The 25849-nt window shown below is 40.3% G+C and overlaps 1 protein-coding gene across 4 annotated transcripts in view; it reads right to left on the bottom strand.

Annotated features, from left to right (window-relative positions):
• CDC14A (cell division cycle 14A) overlaps positions 1–25849 on the bottom strand; it is a 141638-nt gene that overhangs the window by 20715 nt on the left and 95074 nt on the right. For all 4 annotated transcript variants that reach the window (XM_074370046.1, XM_045513257.2, XM_074370047.1 and 1 more), the window contains 3 exons: positions 22601–22739; positions 11197–11356; positions 1524–1639 (listed from right to left, as the gene is read on the bottom strand). In XM_074370046.1, coding sequence (XP_074226147.1) covers positions 1524–1639; positions 11197–11356; positions 22601–22739 — 415 coding nt within the window. The remainder of the gene's footprint in view (positions 1–1523; positions 1640–11196; positions 11357–22600; positions 22740–25849) is intronic.

Genomic DNA, 25849 nt, shown 5'->3' with positions numbered 1-25849 from the left:
ATAATGCCATGATGCTGTTAAGAAAAACTAAGGCCCCCAAAAATGAAAAAATTTCTGAGGATAAAAAGAAAAAGGAAAGAAAAACATGAGCCTTCTAAAGTTTGTATCACAAAGATTCTCTCGTTTCTTTTGCCTTTTTATTTGCCAAGTTATACTCCAAATTATCCCTTCCTCCCCCTTATGATTTCTTCAAAATCACAGATAAATCTGTCTGAAATTAATTTTAATCAATATAAAGCAATTTAGAGTTTCAAGGGAAAATGGTGAATAAAAAAGACTGGTAAAGTAAACCGATCTTGAAGAAGCTTCCACTGACTTAATACATACAGTGAAAAGAGCATGGACTTTGAACAGCACGGGCTTTGAGTATCAGCTAGGGAGTGAGTCAACCTCTCTAGCATCAAGCAACCAACTCAAACGTGGTTAATGGTGCTTACATTTGTGCAAACCCAGCTAAGCCTCACGTCTAAACCAGGCACCTAACACGGCTCCCGGCCCACCGCAGCTGCTCAGTCGATGGTACATTTCCTCTATCTCCTAGTGGTAGCTGGTGGTTATTACTAACTACCAGGCTTCCTATCCCATCTTCCCATCTTATTATAGACAATAATTACCTCAACTTTGAGCTGTATGAACCTTCATTTTTCAGGGCAAGAAACCAGTACTCAAAGCATAGGTAATGGTATGACCAGACCCAATCTGACTTCAGTGTTGTAATCCTCCCAGATAACACGTGAAAACTAAATTCCATGTGAGTATGTGTTTGATGTGTAACATACTAGCAAAACGTCCCTCTTGCTATGCATTTCCCTCGCTTAAAAGTCAAAGGAAAGTGGCCATTTCCCATTATATTCATTTGTGGACTTTCCACCGCTTATATTCCAATAGAGAATGTTGATGTTTATAGATTTTTGTACCTACATTGATTCTGAAGGCTTTTCTTTTAAACCTAAGCTGAATTATCAGAAGATTTCAAAGGCTGCAGTCAGAAGTTAAGTCCCATCAGTTGATTCTGATGAGTAATTTCAGACCTACAAACCAAGACGGTTCCCAGGCATGGGTAAGAACTGCTTATTTAATTCTCAAAAATAGGAAGTAAGGCTAAGGAGTTAGGGCATACCACAGGTTGGAATACAATACGTTTCCACATACTTTAAACACAAAAGCCTCGGCACATCTGCGAACATTCATCACAAGACAGGAAACCCACCCACAGGAGAAGAGCGGCATGCCACTCTCGGAATTCCAGTGGGAATGTGAACAACGTCCCAGAGACAACCAACTGCTCAGCTGTTTAAGGCGGAATCCCAGAGATTAAGATGCAGCATTTGTTTTCAATTCGCTTCTAAAATTTAGCTACTCCCCACGGCGATAAAATACTAAATAAATAACACAAAACAGTAATAAACCGTAAAATGAGAGGAGGACATGGTACTTACAGAATGATACTCAAGAGAGAGGCTTAAATATTGTAGTCACAAGTGGCAGTACAAAATAAATTGAAAAGTTTAAAACAGACCTACCTAAATGCACAGGATGGCGAGGAGCGTGGCTGTCTCTGACTTTTCAAGGCACGGAGTTTGTCTCCCTGGGTTATGTTATTTTTCATTTCCACATCTTCATCCTCTTCTAAATTATTCTGGAAAAAAATGCATGTTCCACAGAAAGGTTATTATGAATAATTCTGCTTTAGATAGAGTTCCTTAATAGCTTATGAATTATTATTATATATTTTATATAGATTATCTTAAATAGCTTTAATGCACCATGAATTCAGCATTGGCCACATACATACTAAAGAAAGCTGGACTAATCACCAATTAAATATACCGATCAAATTCCAAGTCAAAGCAGCCTGGGGGTGGGTGTGGTAGGACTTAAAAGGAGCTTTGTTCCAATGGCCCACAACCACAGGGACTCTCCCGCCGACAAAATCATGCTTTGGAATACAGCTTAAACACAGGCTGGCTCAAGAGATACAGCACAGATACATTTTCAGAAACGACCAGGATCCATCACTGCAACTTTCATAACTTGTTTACAAAAGTGAAAGACAGAAGGGTTTAGGATATCTGCACAGTAACTTATTATTGAACACTTGTTAATAAAGCACTCGAACTTTTTCCAAAAGGAGTTAAAGCTCAATAGATTGGGAAAGTGTGTTTCCTGCTGAAATAATTGTTACAGCTGAAAAAATATGTAAGTAGCAAGTTAGATCTTTTTGCATGCCAGCTCACAATTAATTCTCACAACCCAGGGAGTGGCAGGAGGGAGAGCACTGTTACCCTTAGTTTAAAGATGAAAAAAAGAGGTGTTTGTGGAAGTTAAGAATATTGCTAAGCTCCCCTAAACTCTTCACAACAGAGCTATGATTTTAAATCAGATTTCTTGTCCTCAGATCCAATGTTCTTTCTAAAATATACACCACAGCATACATTGCACCATAAAGATTGTATTTTGCCTGTTTCCTCACCTGAAAAAAAAAAATCAAAAGCTTTGAGTTTGCTAAGATCACTTCTAGCCGTAAGAGTCTCCTCTCCTCTTTAAAGCTAGAATTCTTCTTTGATGAAGAATGTACAAAAATATACTTCCCTCAGTCACATTCTAGTCATTTCTGACAGCCACTCCTGGATCAAAACGCCTTTTTTCCTCCTGCTTTTTCACCCATGTTGGGATCCATGGATACATCTGGGGCTCAGCAGGCATGTCCTGGGTAAAAAGACCACACCTCTCTACTACAGCTCTGAGTTTAAAAAAGAAAAACACACACACAAAGTATTCAGCCAGTGGGAAAGAAGAAGAAATGAAGATGAAAGCTTCCTAGGGGAGCCATCCCTTAGCTGAGTCTTAAAGAATGAGTACAAGTGATCAAGCCAAGCCAAGATCACAGGGCGCGTCATCCTGGCAAAGAACACCAGTTCAACAGTCACAGGATCACGGAACTTCAGAGTCAGAAGGCTCTCTTAGAGTCATCTAAAGGCGCCCATCCATAAAGTCCCAAGGAACCATCTGTATTATTCATCTTTGTTCATACAACCCAGTGGGGGTAAACCTATCACCACCCGAGGAAGTCTGCAGAAATAGAAGCCGGGTAGCCCTGAAGGCGAGGCTTGCAAGCAGGCTGGTACACCTGAGAAGCTGAGCTTAGCATCGCCTAGCGTGCAGCGTAGCGGGCTGTCACCAGTCACTTGTGCCTGATGGAAGGACCAGCACATCACCAGAGTCTCCAGAACATGAGGTGGGATCAAGAAGTGTATCAGCCTTCATAAGATAGGCAAGGAAAGCTTCTTGAAGGAACTGACGTGGTCCCCACCCCATCAGTTTCACTGTCTAATGGGGGCCTTAGTGGGAAAATCCAGGAGATCTTGTTTGTCCGTTCAACTAGAAGGATCTTTATGTTCCCTGCTCTGAAATGTCTTCAAAATTCTAAGGAAAATGATTCTCATCCTGAAATTCCAAAATTCAACCTATCAGTCAAGTGTAAAGGTAGAACAAAGGTACAAAAATTTACCACCCACACAATCTTCTTGAGAAAAGTACTATAGGGATGTGCTCCAGGAAAAGAAGACATGAGAGCCAGGAAAATTAGGGATCCAACTGAAAAGTGTAAAGAGAAGGTCCCAGGTCAGAACTCCACGTTTGGGCGCCTGGGTTGGAAGGCAGAAGTGTCTTCAGGAAAAAAATGGACTTGGTAAGATTTTTTTGCTGTGTTGAGCTTTTGGAAAAAAAAATGTAAATTGCGTGACACAATTTGCGGGACAGGGAGAGTAGCATTCTCTTCTCACAAGTATAAAGAAAACTACACAAATAAAAAAGGCAATTCACTATAGGAAAAATAAGAGAAGTTCAACAAAGAAAGCAGTCATAGTAGACTGCTAAGCTCAACAGTGAACAGTATTTACGTAGCAGTAACATACACATTATTGGGTTTAACCAAAAAATTATAATACAGCTACGCTGGGGAGCTAGGGGAAGTAGACAGCAAGGTAGGAGAACTAACCCTATCTACCATAACCAGGAGGCAACAGAAAAATGTCCAAAACTGATCAATTTTAAAAATAGCATTATAGGCAAGATATTTAGAAATATGACAGCGAAAGTATTAGTATAATTTGCGTAGAGGTTCCCCCTTTTGAAAGTGGGTCTGGGGGTACAGAGAGGTGGGATAGGAACCTGATTTTTTTTTATTAGAATTCAATACTTTTGATATTTCTCAAACCATGGTCATGTATTATTTGAAAAACTAAAAATTAATTTAAAAATAGACAGTTGAATGAAGTAACAGTGTATTTTATATTACACTTCACATGTGTTTATCTTTCTCATTTTATTGTAAATCTTAAAGGTGAAATTTTTTAATTATAACAGATTTCAAACATGTAGAAAAATAACAAAAATGATGTAACAGACAGCGATGAACCTAACTACCCAGAATTAATTTTTTTCTTAAGCTTCTTAAGGAGTTTCCTTAAGGACCTCAGTTCTCAAAGAAAACACGACATGTCCCAGGTCTCATCCCCTGGAGAAGAGAACTGTGTCTTTGCTAAACAAAAAATATATGCATTTTACCGTATAATACTTGTTTGTCCTGGGTAACAACAAACTACAGAAAAGAGATAAAAAATATTAAATCTATCTATATACTTACTATCATGAGCAAAACACATTGGCATTCTGTCACAGAATCTTCCAGACTTTTCCCTGTGTGATACACACCCAAAGGACATATTTCTTTCTCACAAAAAGAGGCTGAATTATATGTGCTGCTTTGTAATTAACATTTTCCACTTAAATATATTGTGCACGTGTTTCAGAGTAAATTTAAAACCCCTTTGCATTATCATTCTTTATGGGTCCATAAAATTCATTGTCTAGATGTATCAAATTTTACTATTTTTCTCTAGGTGAGGCTGTTTTCTGTCTCTCATCACTATAAGCAGCGCCAACAAACATCCTTCTGTAAACACATGGTTTCTGAACACTGTCCTGTTATTACTGCCTTAAGATAAATGCACGGAAGGGGACTTGCTGACATGTCTCCTGCCACGTTATCAAACCGCCCTCCAGAAAGGCAACACCACTTTCAACTCCAAACATCAATGTTTAAGAGCTTTTTTGGTCCCTAAACCCTTGCTAATAGCACATACATTTCTTTAATCTCATACAACTTGACAGATAAAATAGCATGAGCTTCTTTCATTTCTAGGCAAGTGGAGCATTATTTTATATTTACCAGACATAAGGGCTCCCATTTTGTTTTATTTGTGCATGTGGAGTTTTCACATTGGTTTTTTTAAGAGTTCTTTACATTAAAAAAAAAACCTCATTCAAATGTGTTGCAAATATTTCCTCCCAGCTGATTACTGTGAGGAGAATGAATTACAGAGATCAGGCCTGGGGCGGGAGGGCACAGCGGTGGTCTGGTGAGAGATGACGGGTTGGATTAGGGCATGAGAAACTGCCTGGAAGTCAGGACCTGGGCAAGGAGGAGGACGAGAAAAGGTCTGGACATGGAGTACAGGGCTGGAAAAATCTGCTCAAAGGTAAACCATGTTTTTTTTCTTTTAAATCTCAACCTATATTCCCTTTTATTTCTGAGGCTGCTGTAAGAAGTTTCAGCCATTTTTAGGGTGGAGAATATAAAACATATGAACTATAAAATTCTTCGTAAGTGATTAACAGCCTTCAAACGCTTGACAAAAATAGTTATATACAATGTTGTTCGTAACACATTGAAATTAAATTATAAAATCAAGAAACTGAAAAGCTACATAGGAGGGCACTCTGGCCTCCGGGAATCCTATACTGACACCCAGACAGGAATACAGCTAAGCCCTGCATTTATTAGGGCACCTGCAACACATACCAGGTCACAAGCACCTGTGTGGGGAAAAGTACATTAGAAAAAACAGTTCCATGTTTCATGAGGCATAAATCAGTCCCAGGAACTGATGGCCCTGGGGAAGTCTGAAGACGTTTCTCATCAGGTGCCGGTAGGCCTCATGCTTTTTACCAGAGTCATCCCTCACGATGACAAACGATGAACAAAGACACTAATGATAAATGCCGACAATCTAACTCGGCCTCCCTGTGCTCGCGGGCTCCAGCCCCTCTCCCCACAGTCCCAGTGCAGCCCCTCTCCTGCTCCGAGCTGCCCGGGTCGCAGCAGAGTCCCTGAGACAAAGCCACATGGTTGCTGTCAACAACGATGAAAACAAGTCCAGTCCAGGGAAGACCTTTGTATCTTGGCTCCCCAAGGAGAGGGTCTGCTCTCAGACTCCCTGTCGCCCTCTGGAGGCTCTGAGCATCGGTGCATTTGCTTTTGGATACCAGCCCGCTTCACATAAAGACAAGAAAATGAGAGCCAACTGAAGCCCATAGAGGAGCATTTTTAAAAGACAGATTTACAGGTGATGGTCTAGCTCAAGAACCAATAACAGCATAAAATTTGAAGATGTATTTTATTCCACCCATTGTCCTCTATATACAGACAAGATCAAAACCAAAATCAAGTAAGTTAAACTCTGCCCATCGATTTCAGTTGGATAAAGTAATTACTGACCAACACATTAATAAAATGGTGACTGAGTAAGCGACCAGGGGGGCAGCCGTGCACGCCATTAAGAAAGGATCTATTAGATGAAGTACAGCACACCAGGGAATAAAGAGGGGAGAGTTATAATGGAAAAATGACATAGGAGGAGAGTTTGAAATAGAAACAAGTAAAAATAGAAGTCTCAGGACTGAAAGAAAAAGTTGAAAATGGAATTTTTAGCAGATTTAAATGATTTGGCGAGGAAAAATGTCTGGGTCATCTCAAAAATTCTTTTCAGCTCTCAGATGTTAAACCTACGAGACGAAAAAGCTGGGGAAAGGCAAAGAGGTCATCCTCGTACTGAGCTGCTTCTGAACAATAAAAAGAAGCTGTCTTCTCTCCCTCCTCCCTGCCATTGGCTCAGACCTTTATCACCTGGACCACTGCCTCATCACCAGCTCCCTTGCACCACTGGCCACACACAGACACCAGCACCTCTTCCCCACCGCAGCTGGGGTGAGCTCCCCAAACTATGAATCTCCAGTCACACCCCCGACTAGCAGCCTCCGGGGGTGTCCAGCGGCATTCAGATTGGAACTAGAATGCCTTAGTCCTACGAGCGGAAAGCAGGGCCTTAGAGATTTCATTTTCACTTCACAGATTTTCTTCTAAGGTGCACCCCGCTCATGGGCCAAGGACTTCATAAATCACAGCACCTCAGTGGTGAACACCACATTCTGATTTACCTGACTGTCAGTTTATGTGAACTGATCTAAACAGCAGCACCCAGATCGACCTAATCAGCCTCGCTACGTCAAGAGCACATACTGACGGGTGTGTGGACACTGGGCTATCAGCCCAGAGCAGGAAAAGAAAAGGATAAAAACAACACAGTTACAGGAGAAATTTACCAGGACAGGCCGGCTAAGGTTATGCTCAAAATGACAGTATGTAATGTACCACAGCCCCACAGAGGACCCCATGGAGGGGAGGCAGGGTACAGAGAGAGGCCTCCAGGCCAGGGGCTGAGGGCAGACTCTGGAGCCAGAGCTCCTGGGTTCAAATGACAGCTCCACTGTGTACTTTTGTGATCTTGGGCAGATGGCTTAACTTCCTCTGCCTCACTTACGTCATCTGTGAAATGGGCCTAGTAAAGGTGCCTATTTCATACAGCTGTTAATAAGGACTAAAAAGTAATCCATGTAAAGCGCTTAGAACAGTGCCAGGCATGTAGTAGGTGTTGGTTAGGTTGTTGCCTTATAAGCTCCTCATTTCACTCCTTAAATATTTGGCACTTTAAATAAAGTGCTTTAAATTCCATCTTCTTAAAGATATTTTTTATAACCCCAACATGGAATGGACCCTAAGATACCTGTATGTCAAAATGAGCACTTCTGGCTGGTACTGTTTTGCATTTGAGCACATGCTGCCCTTGAATGACTTGGATTATTACCAATTTCATGTCTGTTTTCCGTGAAAACAGAAGCATTCACTCAAGTAGTATTTACGAAGGCCTGTGGTCTAGGCATAGACTTACGACGAGGGCAGATGGACGCCTCCGTCCTTATAAAGCGTGTCACCAGCAGGGAAGGCAAGGTAAGGACCACGGAGGAAAAGAACAGGGCCAGGCAGGAGCAGGAAGCAGGGAGCCCAACCTGGTCCCACAAGACGGGCTGCGTGTAATTCACAGTTCCCAGCCCAGCACTGAATGAAGACCAGGTTCAATGAAGGTTAAGCCTCTACTGTTAAGATTTCTCATAACTCTAAGTGGGTGAAGGGAACCACTTCTTTAACGCCATAGCCTATTCCATGACTCTGACCTGAACCATTCTGGTTGACACTTCGGTTTAGTTTCCTTTCACCCACCTCGTAAGCGCTGGAAAACTGCATATTCAAGCTCTCCAAATCAGGTAGCCACAGGGCTTCCTCAGCTTCCTAATGACCAACCACAGGAAAATTCCTACAGGCCCAGGTGTCATAAAGTAATCTGCTACCTCCGCTTTCAATCCAATTTTACTTAAAAAACAGAACAAAACAAAAACCTCTAGAGGAACACTGCTTTTTTGCACTTTCTTTATGTATACACTAAATAAATCCAGCATTCCCACTGGCTTCTACCCTGAACGTTGGTATAGAGCTTGAAACACATGAAAACCCTTGCGGCATTCTCAACTGATTTTCCCGCTTGGAATTCACGAGAATGATCAGGAAATCGCTGACTCTGTTACATGCACTTGAGTAAACTAACTCCCCATATTCGCGTAATGTTCTGGAGACACCAGATAAGCATGGCAATAAAAAGGCTCAGAATCAGAAGAGTTACTTGCACAAAGCATCACCAAACTATGAATTGGTCCAAACCCATGGATATGTCACTGTCTGTAATCTTAACCACACCATCATTCTCTGGTATTTCTGAACGCTTTCATCTCTGCCCTCTAATTTCAAAAATAATAGCACTTCTGAAAGAAAGCCAAAGTCATTAACTTGGAGGGTAAGGGAAATAGGAGGGAGGCAGGACAGCCAACATCTGAATATATGCTCATATTTGAAACTGACCTATTTAATTTACTTATTTACTTTGTTGAAGTGTAATTGATTTACAAGGTCAGTTTCAGGTGTACAGCAAGGTGATTCAGTTATACATATACATACGTATATTTTTTTTCTTTTCAGATTCTTCTCAATTATATGTTATTACAGGAAACTGAGTAAGTTCCCTGTGCTCTGCAGTAGGTTCTTTTGTTTATCTATTTTACATATAGTAATGTGTGTCTGTTAAGCCCCCAAAACTGACTAATTTTAAATTTCAATCATATTGCATTCTTCACCCTTTCAGTGATAAATAAATGTTAATTAGTCTCAAGTTCAACAAACTGAGATCTACAGAAAGTATGAGAAATGAAATGTTCTCACCACCAGATGTTAATTTAATACAGATTATGATATAAAAAACAAGTATGTCCCTGCAAAATAAGTATGCTTCTCAGATAGACAGATAGGTTTTACGTTTGCCTTTTCAGAGGTCATAATTCAAAAGCCCTATTCACTTGAACTCAACCTGGGGAGGAAATGCTGACCAGAACAAGAAAAGTCTTCTGGCTTAACTATATTATCACGATAAAATGTCAGTTCAGATCCTTTTGTTTGCTCTGAATGGGCCAAACTACAACACAGAGATGAGAAATGGTCAACAAAAGCTCTGGACATCAACACGACCTTGGCCAAGATTTACGTTTGGTCAGGACAGATGACTCAAACAAGTAAACTTGGCCCCTTTATCAGTGGCCATCCTGGAGAACATACCACAGGGCTGAAAACTCACTTCCTCCAGCAGTTCCCAGCCTTTCTCTGTAAGAAAACTCACTCTCCCTAACTCCAAGCACTCTGGTTATCTTTCCTGGTGAAAAAAAAGCCTGTTTGGGATGCCAGCTGCTGACCTACCAGAGCTATGACACGTCCTTTCCACTGTGGACTCCTTGAGGGCTAAGTCCATTCAAAGCTCTTGTCCATGTCCTATGAGTCACTGCCTAAGAGAATGCACATCTAAAAAACTTTTTAAAAAAAGAATATACATCTATACTTGCTGCTTAAATATTTCAATAGTTTTTTTGCCCCTTTAGGGAAATAAAAATATAAATATTAACCTGGTACTTAGCTTCCCCTCAGGCATATTATGGTAGAAAGAGCTAAACTAGGAGTTAGACTCCCAGCTCTCAGGGAGGTCCCACTACTTAAAAACTCTGCAAACTTGGGCAAGTAAACACTTTGTGGGACCCAGGTTTCCGATCCACACCAGAGGGGAAATTAGAACAAATTATTTCAAGGCTGCTTCTAGCTCCAAAAATGCCCATGGTCCTAATTCTTAGTAAATCACTATCTTGTATATTCAGAGGTAGCAGGTGTAATAGAAAAAACATGGATTTGAAATCAGATAGACATGGACTGAATCATGTTTCTAACACTGAGATTAGAACTTCTCTAATATTCAATGTCCTTATTATAAAAAAGATAATATTGCCTAACTCACCCAGTAGTTACAAAGGTTAAATCAGAAAATGTACCGTTTTAAAGTGATTTGTTTATAATAGAGTCTCAATAAAAAAAAGTTGCCCCTGATTATGTTTTCAACTCTAGACTTACTTTAGAAATCATGAATCTTTTTATTTTATTATTTAAAAAAATGTTTTAATGGTGGCACTGGGGCTTGAACCCAGGACCTCACACATGTAAGGCAAGCACTCTACCACTGGGCTATGCCCTCCCCTCCGGAAATCATGAGTTTACGGCGTCAGTGTACCACATGTGGTATGTACTATCTCTTTGATTGTCATGTTAAGATTTTTCTTCTTGATACCTATTTTCACTTTCAAATAGAAAGTTTGCTTTTTTATTTCTTTTTTGTAAATATTTTCCAACCCAGAGTGGCCTCCTTTATAATTGTACTCTTTAAATTACAGCTTTTTTTCTTCTTAAGGATAATTGCTTTCTTTGCTCTGATTCTTGCTTTACAGATGATGACTCCATGCCTAAAAATTTAGTACTCTGAGCCTTCAGAGAAGAGATATGACTATGTTATATGTGTTCAACTGGGAAACAAAGAAATGCAGAATGTTAGTCTTAAGGAGACACAAAAATCCTCCCAGGAAAAAAAAACTCACCTCTCCAAATCTCTCCACATTTTGTATTTTAGGTAAGTTTCCACCAATAGACATATCATCCAAGCTGGAAAGAATTTTATTAATACTTCCTTCACAGGATGGTCTATTTTTCAGTTTGGATCGGAAAATGTCTCCTTGGACCCATAACGATGCCTGTTTTCTGTAAAAAGGAGAAAAAACAAAGTAATCTTTAAAATAAATGACTATCACATCCTCAGAAGTACAAAGTCTTACAGTCAAAAAGATCAGCAGATATATATTTACAAATCAGACTAAAAAGATTATGACGTCTTAGAATAGAGGAAAATAAAGTCACTTTCTGAAAGCCAAAATAAATTCTATTGAAGTTCTATACTAAACACAAACACCCTTCTAATATATACCTGTATCGCTCTACATGGGTTGACTGTTAATGTTCTCAGATGCTTAGAACCAATTCCACAGCCATAAAGACTGTGAGCCAATTTGTCTTTTAAATATGAATTTGAAATCGCTAACATATTTCTCAAATAGCAGTTTGGTATGTCTGTTAAAATAGCTGGAGTGAAATGGACTCAAAGATGTGGGTGAAGGAACTTGAGTTAGATGGAGATAGTATCTTTAGAAAGTACTAAACACCTAATTGTCTGTGGTACCATGAAAAGCCCTGAACACATCACTTTACAGACCCACCCTTATAAGAATAAAGCTTATAGCCTCAATTAGATTATCCTTTGGGAAAAAGAAAATGTATTTGATGTTCATCTATAGGCTTTCCTTTACTTAAATGAGGAATACTTACAATTGTTTTCAAGGTTCTAAGAAAAAAAACTTAAAATATGTAAGCGAAATGACAAACTGGGGTTTCTATTTTTATTGATGGAGTCACTCTCATACATTAAGATAAATTATCCCATAGAATCTTTTTCGTTCTATACTATACCATACCGTAAGGAATAGAATTAAACTAAAACATTGTGGTTTATCATAAGGAATGCCAAGAGGCAATGAAACAAGAGAATTATCAAGTTTGCTTAGGATCCTAGGAGACGGTGCCCCTAAGTCAAAGTGAAAGAATCAGAAAGAAGTTGTCTGAGAGTCCAGAAGTATCTGGAAAGATGGGCAGGGCTTAGCCAGCAAGAGTATTCCCCGACAAGGAAAACAACGTGGGCTTGGAGAAATAGTGGTATCAAAGAACACGGCATGTATGAAAAACTGAGTCGGCTGTTGCCTGACTTGGCTGAAGCCCTTCTGCCTCACAAGAGAGGAGGAGGATGCGGGAACCAACTCCGGATGGGCTCCACACGCCATGCTGAGTCCTTTACATTTGATCTCAAAACTGAAGGGAAGACCAAATTTAAAAACAAAACAAAACAACACAACAAAACCATGAAGTGGGAACAGAAGCCAAAAACCTGGAAGAGCCAGAAGGCTAAACTGAAAAAAACTCCAGTTCCAAAATGTTGTAACATGAAGACTCGGATGCTGCTGCCAACCTAAAGATGAAAATGACAAAGTGACACCTTTTGCTTGCTCAGTTTAAAAGACTCAATCTGTCCCATCTCTGCAAAGACTTGATTTGAACCTGAAGATTACCAATGAATAAAGTGTCAAAGCTGATCTGCATGTTGCTAAGCGATGCTGTACGCAGGTGCTCCTTAAGAAAAAGCAGCACTTCACGCAAATACCTTTTTTATTGACAATGGAAACCACGCTAGCTTTTATTGTGATGTCTGTTACTCCTTAAAAGCCTCATCTTAAACAGAAGAAGTAAAACATGTGTTTTTAAGTATTCAGCATTTAAAAATCAAATCCAATGAAGCTAACCTAACAATTCAAAGGAAACCTTCCAGTAAAGTAGTGCATTTTCTAAGAGAGTGACTTTATTGACCCTCTGCCAAAAAAAATATCACGTGCTTCGAAGTGACAGGATGAAATGTGGCTTGATTTGGACAGAGGCTTGTTGAGGTAAGTAGCCAGTGTTGGGGTGACTGTTTTTGGCCACGTTCTGGCCCTGGGTTAGTCAGGTTTGGACTAGCCAAGCCTGGGACATTAAAAAAACTAAATAACTTGGCTTCATTACAGGCCAAATTATAATTAATTCTGATATAACGCTTTCATGAGTCTTTAAAAATATATACATGCTTTTAAAATTCCTCTAAGGAAAGGCGTCGGTTACGTTGTTACGGACATTTCTGGTCTTGCATTCAGCACACAGTGGTAGCTGCTGTGAGGCTGCTTCTGTTTCTGCTGACCCTTCCCCCTCATTTCCTTGACTGCACCCTAATCCCATCTCCACACCATCCTAACTCTTTATCACTTCTTCCATACTGGATGCCTATTTTTCCAGTACAACCCACCCTGACCCCAGTGTCCATCCAAAACCACCACTGGTCTTTTCACATAGAAACCCAGCTGACTTTCTAGCTCAACCCAGGCCTATTCTAGCTGGGACTTGAGCCCCAGCCGGTCCAGTGTGCCTGCTACCACCACCACCCTAAGGCTATTATGGGAACAGAGGTAGCTCCTGGTTTAAAAGATTGGGCTAATAAAACAGTCTACCTTGATGTCCAAGGAGGACAGACTAGAAAGTACACCCACGATTCAAGAGGTAGGAAGGAGACAGGTGCTCCAGGAGTTCTACTCCTACTATGGGACAAATGGAAGATCTCTCAGGAAGATGTTTAGAAAGAATTTATGAGGGTGTAGGGGAGGGTTCTTGATTCTGAAACTATAAGAAGAGACAAAAATGACTTAGGGAATCCCCAAAAAGATTCAACTAGATAATTCTCATTTAGGAATGCAACCCCACGATTAGAAGCTAGATCATTGGTAACACATCAAAATACAAACTTTGCAACTAAACCTAATGCTTTATGGCTTATATATTTTTTCAACTCTAACCCTTTTCACACAGACACAAAACAAACAAAAACCATTCAATCGTCTATCTTTAGTAATTGACATGAGTATTTCAAGCTAAATTTCTGATGCCACCATTGCCAAAAATTCTTATATATACCTTCGTTTTACTTAAACCCATGTTAGAATCATACTTTTTCTTAGCCAATAAATTCAGTGCCAACTGAGAGTCAATAATGGATTAAATGATGTAATAGTAAACATTGAAAAGCAACATAACTGAGTGTCATGCAAAACTGACTGTCAAATAAACAGTGCAAACTGCAATGTGCTTGCTATTTTAATAAATAAAACCACAATATTGTTTTTTATTGTTGTTTTAAATTCTTCTCTTTATAATATTTCAGGTTTTAATTTCTATATTTTAGGAAAGACAAGTTCTTAAGTCTTTAAAAAAGACTGCTAAAAAATTTCATCCACATTCCTTGACCTGGTACATGTATCCAAAAAAAAAAAAGTACTATAAATAAAAACAGTAGGAATCAATTATAATTGAAAACCCAAGCTATTATTGTTAGATATTTTTAGGCACTTTTCCCAGGAATTCCTGAACAGGTTTTCTCCATCCTGTTTTTAGTAATTTCCTGAACTAAAGAGCAATGGTTGAACCGTCAGTTTCTGATGTTGCTCAATCCACTTGTGAAACCGACCAAATGCCAGCAGCACCAAACTGAACGTGGCATAAACTGATATCTACAAGTAAAAATGGGCCACAGACCCCTGTTATACAAGGCGGCTGACGGACAGGCAGCATCACCTCCCCTGGGAGCTTGTTAGAAAGGCAGCACCCCAGGTCCCACCCCAGGCCTCCTGAACCAAGATCCCCAAGTGAACACTATGCATTTTAATATTTGAGAAGCACTGCAGACAACTGAAGGCTTACAACTAAATTACAACGCTGAAAAATATCTGACTTACTGGAAGTTGATGAAAATATCTATGATAATAAAGCAGAATGGGGGAATTTTTGGTTTATGGATTTGGGAATCAAAAAAGAGTTCAAACACAATGCCATTTCCTTAAATATAACTTGATTCAAAATAGAAGCACTACTTTGCAAAGACAGAACTTCCTGCACAGTCCAGATTTAAGCTTTACCGAAGTTTTCTCTGTCTCAGGAGGAAATTTAAAAATAAAAACAACAACAGCATCGTATCAGTCCCAATAAGTAAAAGATCTCTCTCTGTGAGCTGAAAGTCCCCATGGGAACTTAATGCCTGTGTCTCAAGGACCCTTCTCTAATGGATCGTGATCGAGAGGGCAGCACAGTAAGTACCACGCAGTGAACAGTCAATAAAACAAATCAAACGCATTTTATAATTTGTTTGATTTGCTTAAAAGCAGCCTGATCTCATCTTTGTAATCCTATAGGTTCTGTCTAAGAAGGATGAGTTTAGACTTGGCTCAGTAATAAAAGAGTTACGTTTGTGCAGCATTTTAAGAACTCTGAGGATATTTGGTAGAAGGCTTATTTTGGGTGCAGAATAGTATTTTTAGCTTATGAATATCAGGTTTAAGTAGAAGAAAACAACTTGATGGTTGTTTTGCAAACAGCTCTATTTATATCCTGGAAAAAAGTTTAAATATAAAATTTCAAACTGTAACAAAAGAGCGATCTCGATTTGCCAATACATAAATCCATCAGCTCACAAGGATGCTAATAAACATCTCTCGTACTGCTGGTGACATAAGAGGAAGGCTTCTTCAAGACAAAGAAATCAACACCTGGACATACTCTGCTGTTCAGGGACTAGCAGGATGTGACAAATCAGCTTTCCTAAAGTCACAGATTAAGAATTGACATTACCTCAAAAGCACTGATTGGATTTTTCACCTCTGAAAGAATACAATCCCTCTAACTTGTTCAGTCATTTTCAACAGATGAAAAGCTATCAGAAAACTTTTTAATCCTCTTACTTCTTTCCTAATGAACGTGTTACTTATTCATGCTTCTGCGTCATCACTGACATCACTCCCTTCGTTTCTCATATCATTAGTCAGACTTCAAAGCTCTTCATCTCTCATATCATTAGTCAGTTTTCAGAGCCTGAGATTTATTTGCCTGAAATGTCCCTGGTGCCCATCTCTAGCTCTTCAGTCTAACTTCTAGCCTCTCTGGCAAGTCCCCATCCCCTCAGACATTAGAAGGCTCCTTTTTAGCTTCTCTGCCTCGAGTCTCCCTCCACCTGATTGATCTTACACATTGCTGCAGCCCAGTCTTCTTTAAATAGCTTGTCTGCTGCAGGACTCTCCTATATCAGATACTCCAAAGTCAAAATGTGCTGAATGAGAGAAGTTCAGGACACACATGTTCACATTAGGGTCTGTATATCTTACTGTACATACTTACTGACTCTACACAAATGTACACTGTGTACACAGATGTATTTGTTTCTTGTCTGCACAAAACAAAGCTTCTGTAACAACTACCACAAGCTTAGAAGAGCGCATATTCACTTTCTTATGGTTCTGGAGGCCAGGAGTTCACCATCAGTTTCACTGAGCTGAAGTCAAGATGTTGGCATGGCGGGTTCTTCCTAGAGACTCCAAAGCGAGAACCTGTTCCCTTGCCTCTTTCAGCCGCCAGTGGCTGCCCATATTCCTTGGTGTATGGCCCCTACCTCCAGCTTCAGTCCTATCTGTTTCCATTGTCACATTACCCCTTCCTCTGACTCCCTCTGTGCCTCTATGATTACACTGAGCCTCCAGAATAATCTCTCCACTTCAAGATCCTTCACTTGATCACATTTTCAAAATCCCCATTTATAACATACCAAGTGAGGTTTATTCCACAGGTGCAAAGCTCACTCAATATAAAAAAAAATCAATGTAATCCACTACATTAACAGGTTAAAGAAAAATCACATAATCACATCAATCAATGCAGAAAAAGCACTTGACAAAATTCAATACTTGCTCATGATAAGAACTCTCAGAAGACAGAAATAGAGAGGAACTTCCACAAACTGATAGACTTTCAATTAATACTTAATGATGAACGCCTGGATGTTTTCCCCACCAAGACTGAGAACAAAGGAAGGATGTCTGCTCTCCCAGTCTTAATCATCACAGTGCTGGAAGTTCTAGCCAGTGCACCAAGGGAAGAAAAGGAAGTGAAAGACATAGAGGTTGGAAAGGAAATACAGTTTGTCCCTATCTGTAGATGACATGATTGTCTAGATGGAAATTCCCAGGAATTCATACACACATATTCTTAAATTTCAGGATACAAAATAAATATAGATAGAAAATCAACTGTATCTCTACATATGAGCAACTAACACATGGACACTGAAATTTTAAATGCAATATCATTTACAGTCACTCGAAAGAAAACTAAATACTTGGGTGTAAATCTAACAAAATGGGACTTATATGATGAAAGCTACACAATGCTGATGAAAGGAATCAAGGAAGTCCTAAATAAATGAAGAGACATAGTGTGTTTATGGACTAGAAGATTCAGTAACAGGAAAGCTGTCGGTTCTCCCCAAACTGATATAGAGATTTAACACATTTGTACCAAAACCACAGCATGATTTTTTTGTAGCTATGGAAGATTATTCTAAAATTTATATGGAAAAGAAAAGGAACAGGCATTGCTAAGACAATTTTGTTAAAGACGGAAAAGTAGGAGGAATCATTCTTTTGAAGTGAAGGCTCACTGTACAGGTACAGAATCAAGACAGCGTAGCATTGGAGGATGGAAAGACACCTACCTCGATGGAACAGAATAAAGAACAAAGAAATAGATCTATCCAAATATGCCATCTAATTTTTGACAGGGATGTAAAAGCAATTCAGTGAAGAGAAAAATAACCTTTTCAACAAACGGTACCAGAGTCACTGGACATCCAGCGGCAAAAAAATGATCCTTGACTTCAGTCTCATGCCTTACACAAAAATTAACTCAAAATGAATCACAGACTTAAATGTAAATACGTAACTCTAAACCTTTTAGGAAAATACATGATAAACTACGGGGATCTAGGGCTAAGCAAAGAGATTTTCAATTTGATCCTAAAAGCATGATCTAAAACAGAGAAAAAAGCTGACAAATTGGACTTCATCAAAATTTTAGAAATCCCATTAAGAGAATGAAAGACAAGTTACAGACTGAGAGAAAATATTTGCAAACCATTTATCAGACAAAGGACGAGTATCTAGAACATATTAAAAACTCTCAAACCTCAATAATAAGAAAACAAGCAAGGCAAAGAACAGACAAGAGATCTGAACAGGTGCCTCACCAAAAAGTTACAGGGATGGCAAATAAGTACATGAGAAGTTGTTCATTACTACTTACAGTTACAGTGTCAGTGCAAACTGAAACCACAATGATGGATGTATCATTACACATCTATCAGAATGCCTAAGAAACAAATGCTGGAAAACATGAAAAGAAACTCAGTCACTGAAACACTGCTGGCAAAAGTATAAAACAGCACGGCCACTCTGGAAAATAGTTTGACAGTTTCATATAAAACTAGCCATGCACCATACAGCCCAGCAATTGCACTCTTGGGCACTCATCCCAGAGAACTTATGTTATGTTCAAACGTATGTTTGAACAAACCTGTACATGAACATTTATGCAGCTTTATTCATAATAGCCCAAAACTGGAAACAGTTCAGCTGTCCTTCAACAGGTGGATGGTTAAAAGTAGCACATTCATACCTGGGAATGCTACGCAGCCATAAAAAGGAACAAATTATTGATACATGCAACAACCTGGAGGGGTCTCCAGAGAACTATACTGAGTAAAAAAGGCCGAGCCAGAAGGTTAAATGCTCTATGATTCCATAAATATAACCTTCTTGAAATGACAAAATATAAAAAGAGAGAAAAAAGGAGCAGCTGTTAGGAGTCAAGGAGGGGGTTTGAGCAGGAAGGGAGAGTACCTATAAAAAGGCAATCTGATGGATTCTTACAGTGATGGAAATGTTACCTGTAACTGTACTGAACTGTATCAGTGTCAATATCCTAATTGTTTCTTTTTTTTCATGGAGGTACTGGAGATTGAACCCAGGATTCTGTGCATGCTAAGCATGCACCCTACCACTGAGCTGTACGCCTACCCCGACCCCGATATCCTGATTATGATATTATACAATAGTTTTGCAAGATGTTAATGTTAGGAGAGATGTTTACATTAAGAGAAAGTGGGTAAAAGGTACACAAGAGTTCTCTCTGTCATTTCTTACAACTGCATGTTAACTTACAATTAAGCTATTCCTGATGAATTATTGATCTAAATTCAATAGGAAAATCAATGGAGCTTCTGAAAGGTAACATAAAGGAATATATTCATACATTGGGGTTGCCAAAGATGTCTTAAATAGAATACAAAATAGATTACCTATTTAGGAAAAGATTAACAAAATTGGACTGCACTGAAATCAAGAAATTCTGTTCATCAAAAGGCACTACTAAGAGAGAGAAAGAGGAAACCACATGAGTAGGGGACTATATGCACATTACAGAGAACAGACACTGTACTTGCATCCAGAATATTTAGACTTCTATAAAAAAACAAGAAAAGATGCTCTGATAAAAAGATGGGGAAGAGACGTGAAAAGACATTTCATATAAGAGAATAAATGAATGGCCAATAACTACATGAAAAGATGGTCAGCCTCATTAGGCATCAGGAAAAAGCAAACTAAAACTACTAAGCAAATTACCACTGCAAACAAAATACAGTGGCTTGAATTTAAAAGACTGACACTACCAAGTATTAGTAAGTATGTGAGGAAACTGGAACTCCCACCCATGCTGATGGGAAGGTACAAGGGCATACCTACTTTGCAAAACTCTTTAGTAGCACCTGTTACAGCTGAAGGTTCCACTCACAGGTATACATCCAGCAGATAGGTGTACCAAAAGATATGAAACAGCCAAGAACTGGAAACAACCTAAATATCCACCACCAGAAAAGCTAAAATGTCATATATTCAAAACAACTTAAACAGCAATGAAAATGAACACACTATTGATACACATAATAAAAAAGATAATGTTGAGTGAAAGAAGTCAGACACACATAGTGTTTGGTTCCATTTATGTGAGGTTCAAGATTGGGCAAAACTCAGCAACGGATTTAGAAGTAAGAACCGTGGTTACTTGGGCAGAAGGACTGGGTGGCGAACGGTAGGACACAAGGCGTACTGCTGCTCATTTGCCGGTAAATGTTCTATTTCCCGATCTGGAGGGTGGTTACGTGAGTTCGCTCACTTCATGAAAATTTACTTAGCCTACCTCTCAAGCCACCCACTCCCAGCTCGTTATTTCCCCCCAACACTAGCTTTCTTTCTAGGCTTCAGAAATGGTACCCTTGTCCTCATCTCAGGACCTGTGTGTGCCGGCTGCTGGGAACACAATTCAGACTTCACTCACCCTCAGGGTCCCAGCCGCCTCTCCTTAAACTATGTCCTCTGCCAGGAGGCACATCAAGACAGGCTTGAAAAAGAAAGGTAGGAGAGGAGAGAACAAAAAAAGTGTACATGATCAAGTAAAGAGAAGACTACCTCTGGGCCACTTAGAGGCACAAAGCAGATTAAGCCACAGACCGACACCTGGACGGAGGCAACCCAAAAGCCTGGGAAAGCCCATGCGGGTATTTTCCACACTGGCTCCACAGGAAGTACTGCAAAACATGGAAGGTACAAGCCTCAGACAGAGAACCTGTCTTCAGGAAGGTTCTGACCTAAGCATTCGTAATAACTGACTTTACTATTTCAGTTGGACATGGAAGTCATCCCTGCACCTCAGTTTCACAGATAAATACTCCCACCTAAGTAAAGATCCTAAATTTTATGGCTTAAGTATCTATAAATGAAACACCCTTCTTCATCTTAGAGTGCCTTTGCCTCATAACCCTAACTCCTGCTGTTATTATTTTGAGACCCGGCAGAGAGAGGAGGCGGAGGAGGGAAGAGGGAGGAGGAGCTGCAGGCATAAAGTGGGAGGCTGGTGGCATTTCTCCGATGCCCTGAGAAATCTCGGTGAACCTGACCAGGGCAGTTCTCAGCTACATCTCCTCACCTTGTGAACCTCACGGAGCAGAGAGCCAGGGGCAAGGTGAGTATTCAGTAGGTACCTAATGAATGAACATTCTTCCAAGTGATTTTAAGAGATGGCTTAAAGATCCAAGCTTAGGAATGTTTCTTACTTTCTAACCTGAAGGCCATTTATTCAACTTACGCAGGTGACTAGTACAACAAGCACCTGGCAGAAACACAGCACAAAGCTCCATGCGTCAAGTCTGAGCGCAAAATGCAGAACAGTGGGAACCACTGGCAGAGAATGGGACACGGAAGGAAGCTCCAAGACAACACAGTAATTTCACTTGTATCTCACAGGCCAAAAACCTAGGAACTTACTATCTTAATGATCCTGATCTTGGGTATTTTTTTCTTGTGTGTTCATTACACTTCCGCCTCATTCTTCTAAAGTATAACTGCTCATGTTCCAGCCTTTGTTTCCCCCCCAGTTACTCCCTCTGGGGTTGGCACCTAAAGGAACTCCTGAGCAAGCTCACATCCTTTTAACCATTTCAAATGCTCACAGCTTTAGCTTACAGCCTCTCTCTATGAAATTCACAATCGTTTGTTTCTCACCTACGTGAAATGATTTAAATGGGAAAGGAATTAATTATCTGGAAAAGAATGCCATTCAAAATAGAGCCAGAATAAAAAGAAAAGTGAAAAGAATAAAAAGGGGAAAAAAATCCCAGATATAAAAAGAAAAAATTGAAATTTCAGTATATCACCAACTGATCGCAATTTAGAGCCAGACCTAAATCAGCTAGTGCTAATTTCATCTCATCATTTCATTAATGGGTAAATGGATGATAATTCCCGAAATTTTAAGGGGTTGGGCCCTTACAGGTTAAGTCTCTCCGCCTTGTGGACCGGGGTTTGACAAACAGTTAATGAATGAGTATGTGAATGAATAAAAGGAACTTAACACGGGTTCCTCTAAACAGCGGTCATAACGCTAGTTAGGGGCACAGCCAGGGCTAACACCCAGCTCTCTTTACTGCCTCCTTGGTAGCTCATAAGTTGCAGCTACACGAGCAGCACAATGAGTTGCCGGAGGAGCAGCAACGTCGCTGAAGTCACTGACTGACCTTAGCTGTGTGCTTTTTCTCATCCTGCTTTTAGACATGCAAACAAAAGGGAAAAATGAAAAGTGCCAAGTGGGATGACATAAGAAAATTATACTGTAGCCAGATCACACGTAGAAAATGACAGAAAAAAGGTAGGCAGAGATGGCTCTGTGATTTTCTGCTCACTCTCACCCGATCTAAGAGATATAAAAGGTTCCAAGTTAGAACGCATTAGCTGTCAGATCAACAACGTGCCGTCACAGGCACAGACGTCTCTAACAACGCAGCCCTCTCAGAACCACGGGCCTGACACAGTCCGCAGTCGGGGAACAAGAGGCAGAGACGGTCAGGCACACGGCGGCGGCACGACGAACTGGAGACGGTCGACTTACTCTTCCAGGAAGTGCTGCTGGGGTCCTATGATGGAGCCGGGCCGGCAGATTCTGATCCAAGCGATTATTTCCGCGTGTGTAAACCTGTAGTGCTTCATGACGTAACAGGCTATCAACGTCCCTGTTCTTCCGAGACCAGCTGTGAGAAAAGGAAATAGAACAAGCAATTCAAAATACAGCAAATGCACCCACAAAAACACTGAAGCCAAACTTTGTCCAGAAACGGCAACGGTTTCAAATGCAGTGCAAAATTTTTAAACCCTGACAAAAAATGTAATGCGTTTTACATGATTGGGGTGGAGGGGGGTGGTTAAAAGATAATTCTAACTCAAAAATTTGAATTTTTAAAAAAAATAGATCACATGGCTAAAATAAACACATGTAAAATAATATAAAAATCAGAGCAAAGGTTTTAAAAAGTTATGAAGTGTTCAATCCCTGAGGCCTTTGGGAATCACTGTTACAGTGAATACTGTGAAGGCCATGCTGGCTGCAGGACACGCACTTGCAAAATGTCGCCTGTCAGGTGTCTCCACGCTCCCGCTCCTCAGCCCCAGCCCGGCTTGAGCTGAACCTGCAGGTAACAGTTTGTACTTGTGACCCCTGCGTCACCAGTGTAACTGATCGTATTATCATGGCCATCTTTTAAGCCTTTTTAAATGGTGAAGGTTTTTTTTTTTTAACTTATTTTAGAAAAAGGAATTATAGAATCAGAATTAGAAGACATTGTAAGCATCACCAGGCCCCATCAGCTGCCTAACTCACAGCTGCTTCGATGCTGTGTCCGTCAGGTGGCCGCCCTAACCTCTGTGTAACTCCTTCAGAGACCAGGGTTTCACTGTTTCCTCAGCCAATAGGTGTTGATAGAGCAGCCACTACCGGATGATAGCCACTTGCTATCATCCCAGAGTTCTTTCCACTCCTGGCTCATCCAGTCAGTCACTCATTCTACAAATAGCAAGACCGGCTGATTACGAGGTGCTGTGATGGACACTGGGGCCAGAAGCATGATCAAGCGGGATGTCTGCCCCCGTGAGGTTTATAGTACTAAGCCACCAATGCTTAGTTATATGCATTTTCTAAATCTTTCCATATCCGGCTTTTTGGAACTAAATTCAGTGCTAAGTACCACCCATGAGCAGAGCACTATGCTGAGTTATTCTTCCACTGCTTAATCTCGTCCTATCGTGCACAGCTTTTCTTATGGAAAGACAAAGTGGCTCTGTCTTTGTTTTTAAACATTAGATTCAAATGTTTATTCACCGCCTACCAGATCCCCAGGACAGGGCTCTGCTCATAGGATAACGATATAAACAAGTGGAGGATATAATTTTTGACCACAGTGAGTTACCAGAGCAGTTGTAGACACAAGAATATTAACCAAGAAGCAAAGAAATTAGGGGATCTCAGAGAAAGGAGGAGGGGACCGTGTGAGCAGCTGGTGTCTTCAAAGAATGTGTTAGTGATGACAAAGACTCCAGCAGACTCTAAGGAACAGGAAGGTCACAGAGCATTTTCCTCAATGAGTGGAAGCTGGGCTGGTCTGGAGAATGCATACACCGTGTGTTGAGTGGGAAACAAGGTTGGAGGGGTGTGGAGGGGCCAACCAAGAGCACCTCCGAGTCCAGTGGAGGAGCCGGTACTTAGGGCAAGCAGGCTATCAACTGTGGGCTGAAGACACCGCAGATTGCTGAGTTCTTCTGGAGTCCCCAGGTCCAGATGCACAGTGCTCTGCGCACTGAGCAGATCACATCTCCTGCCTGTATATGTTATTACTCCTCCAACATGTGGAGATGCTGCTCTGATTAACACAATTCAACTCATTTAAAAAGTACTATGAAATCCATGACACTTTCAACAACTAATAAACATACAACTCTTACCATGTAAAAATATGATTTTTCCTTTAGCCAGAGGAAAGAGCAAGAAAAAAAAAAAAAAGCTGCCATCAATTTGGGGACAAAAAAATGGGTGTGGCAGCAGCACAGCTCCAGGTTGGCAAAGACAGAGACGGGGACCAGACAGAGGTGCTGGAAGGCTGGGGCAGGAGAGCCAGGGTGGCTGGACGGGGCATGGACTGGGGTGGACAGAGGTAACAGAGGGAAAGAGCCGAACTGGAAAAACGTGTTGACTGGGTCCCAGGCAAGGTTAGCGATGACTGATACTTCTGGCCTGGAAAACTGGTACAATGTCAGTTTCATCCATGAAAACATTTAGTTAGAAAAGGAAATAGGAGAAAGTTGATGGCTGGGTTTTTTTGTTTTTTTTGGTTTTTTTTTTTTTTTGATGTGTTTGACACTTCCCCCTGGCCTCTGCAAAAAGAGGAGTCCTTTTGTCAGCTTCTCCTAGTGAAACATTAAAGACAGTCTTCTCTAGTCGCCTCGGGACTGGGAAATACACAGTTTCTCAGCAAATCTAAAATACCATCTTGTCATCTAATGGTGTAAAACACGCCATTGGCTTTTTTCCCCTCTTGTATGTATTTTATTCACACCCTTTCTTCCTGCTCCCATTGCATTGGGAAAACTGTTTTTGTGCTTTTCTGCTTGGCTGAGATGATAACTTGTGCTTTTTAAGATAATTTTTCCACATACCAGTGTTTAAATTCCACGAAGTAAGAAAAAAATCAAACTATGATATGCTATCAATTTCCCGAGCTACCCTAGTTTCATAAATGTGAATATGTGAAAAAAAAAAAAAGAAGTATGTCTCTAAATCAGTGTTTCTCAGCCTTTCTTCACTACTGCCCCCTCACCTCTCCCCAAACAACAGCCTCTCCAGGCTTTTTTTTTTTTCCTAATTGCCCCCCATGATTTTGCCACCAGAGGTAGACTGCATGTCTCTTTATGTGTACTATGTGTAAATCTGCTCTTTATACAGAAAAAGGAAACTGTGTTTACCACCCAAAAATAGTTTTGCCCCCTTGGGGGCATTATTACCCGGAGGTTGCGAATCCATCAAAAATGTGGAAGAAATTACAACCAAGCTCATGTTTATAGAGGCCTGGCATTTCCCTTCCATTAACCCTTCCTTTTTCAAAATTACACTTAGACACTGTTTTCTTAGATGTGCGGGTGTATGTGTGCATGTGTGTGAGTGACCTGTTTTCATCTGAAGTACATTTTGCCCCAGATCAAGCATCCACATTCTTCAGAGAAGAATGAAGCTTAATCATGGTCTCAGGAGGACTTTCTTCCTATACTAGAAGAATCTACTTCATGTTTCTGCCCAGAGCAGATACTTTGTTTC

This window comes from Camelus bactrianus, chromosome 9 (assembly GCF_048773025.1).
Source record: "Camelus bactrianus isolate YW-2024 breed Bactrian camel chromosome 9, ASM4877302v1, whole genome shotgun sequence".
In the NCBI taxonomy this organism is placed as follows: Eukaryota; Metazoa; Chordata; class Mammalia; order Artiodactyla; family Camelidae; genus Camelus; species Camelus bactrianus.
This window is presented reverse-complemented; position numbering and strand designations above follow the sequence as displayed.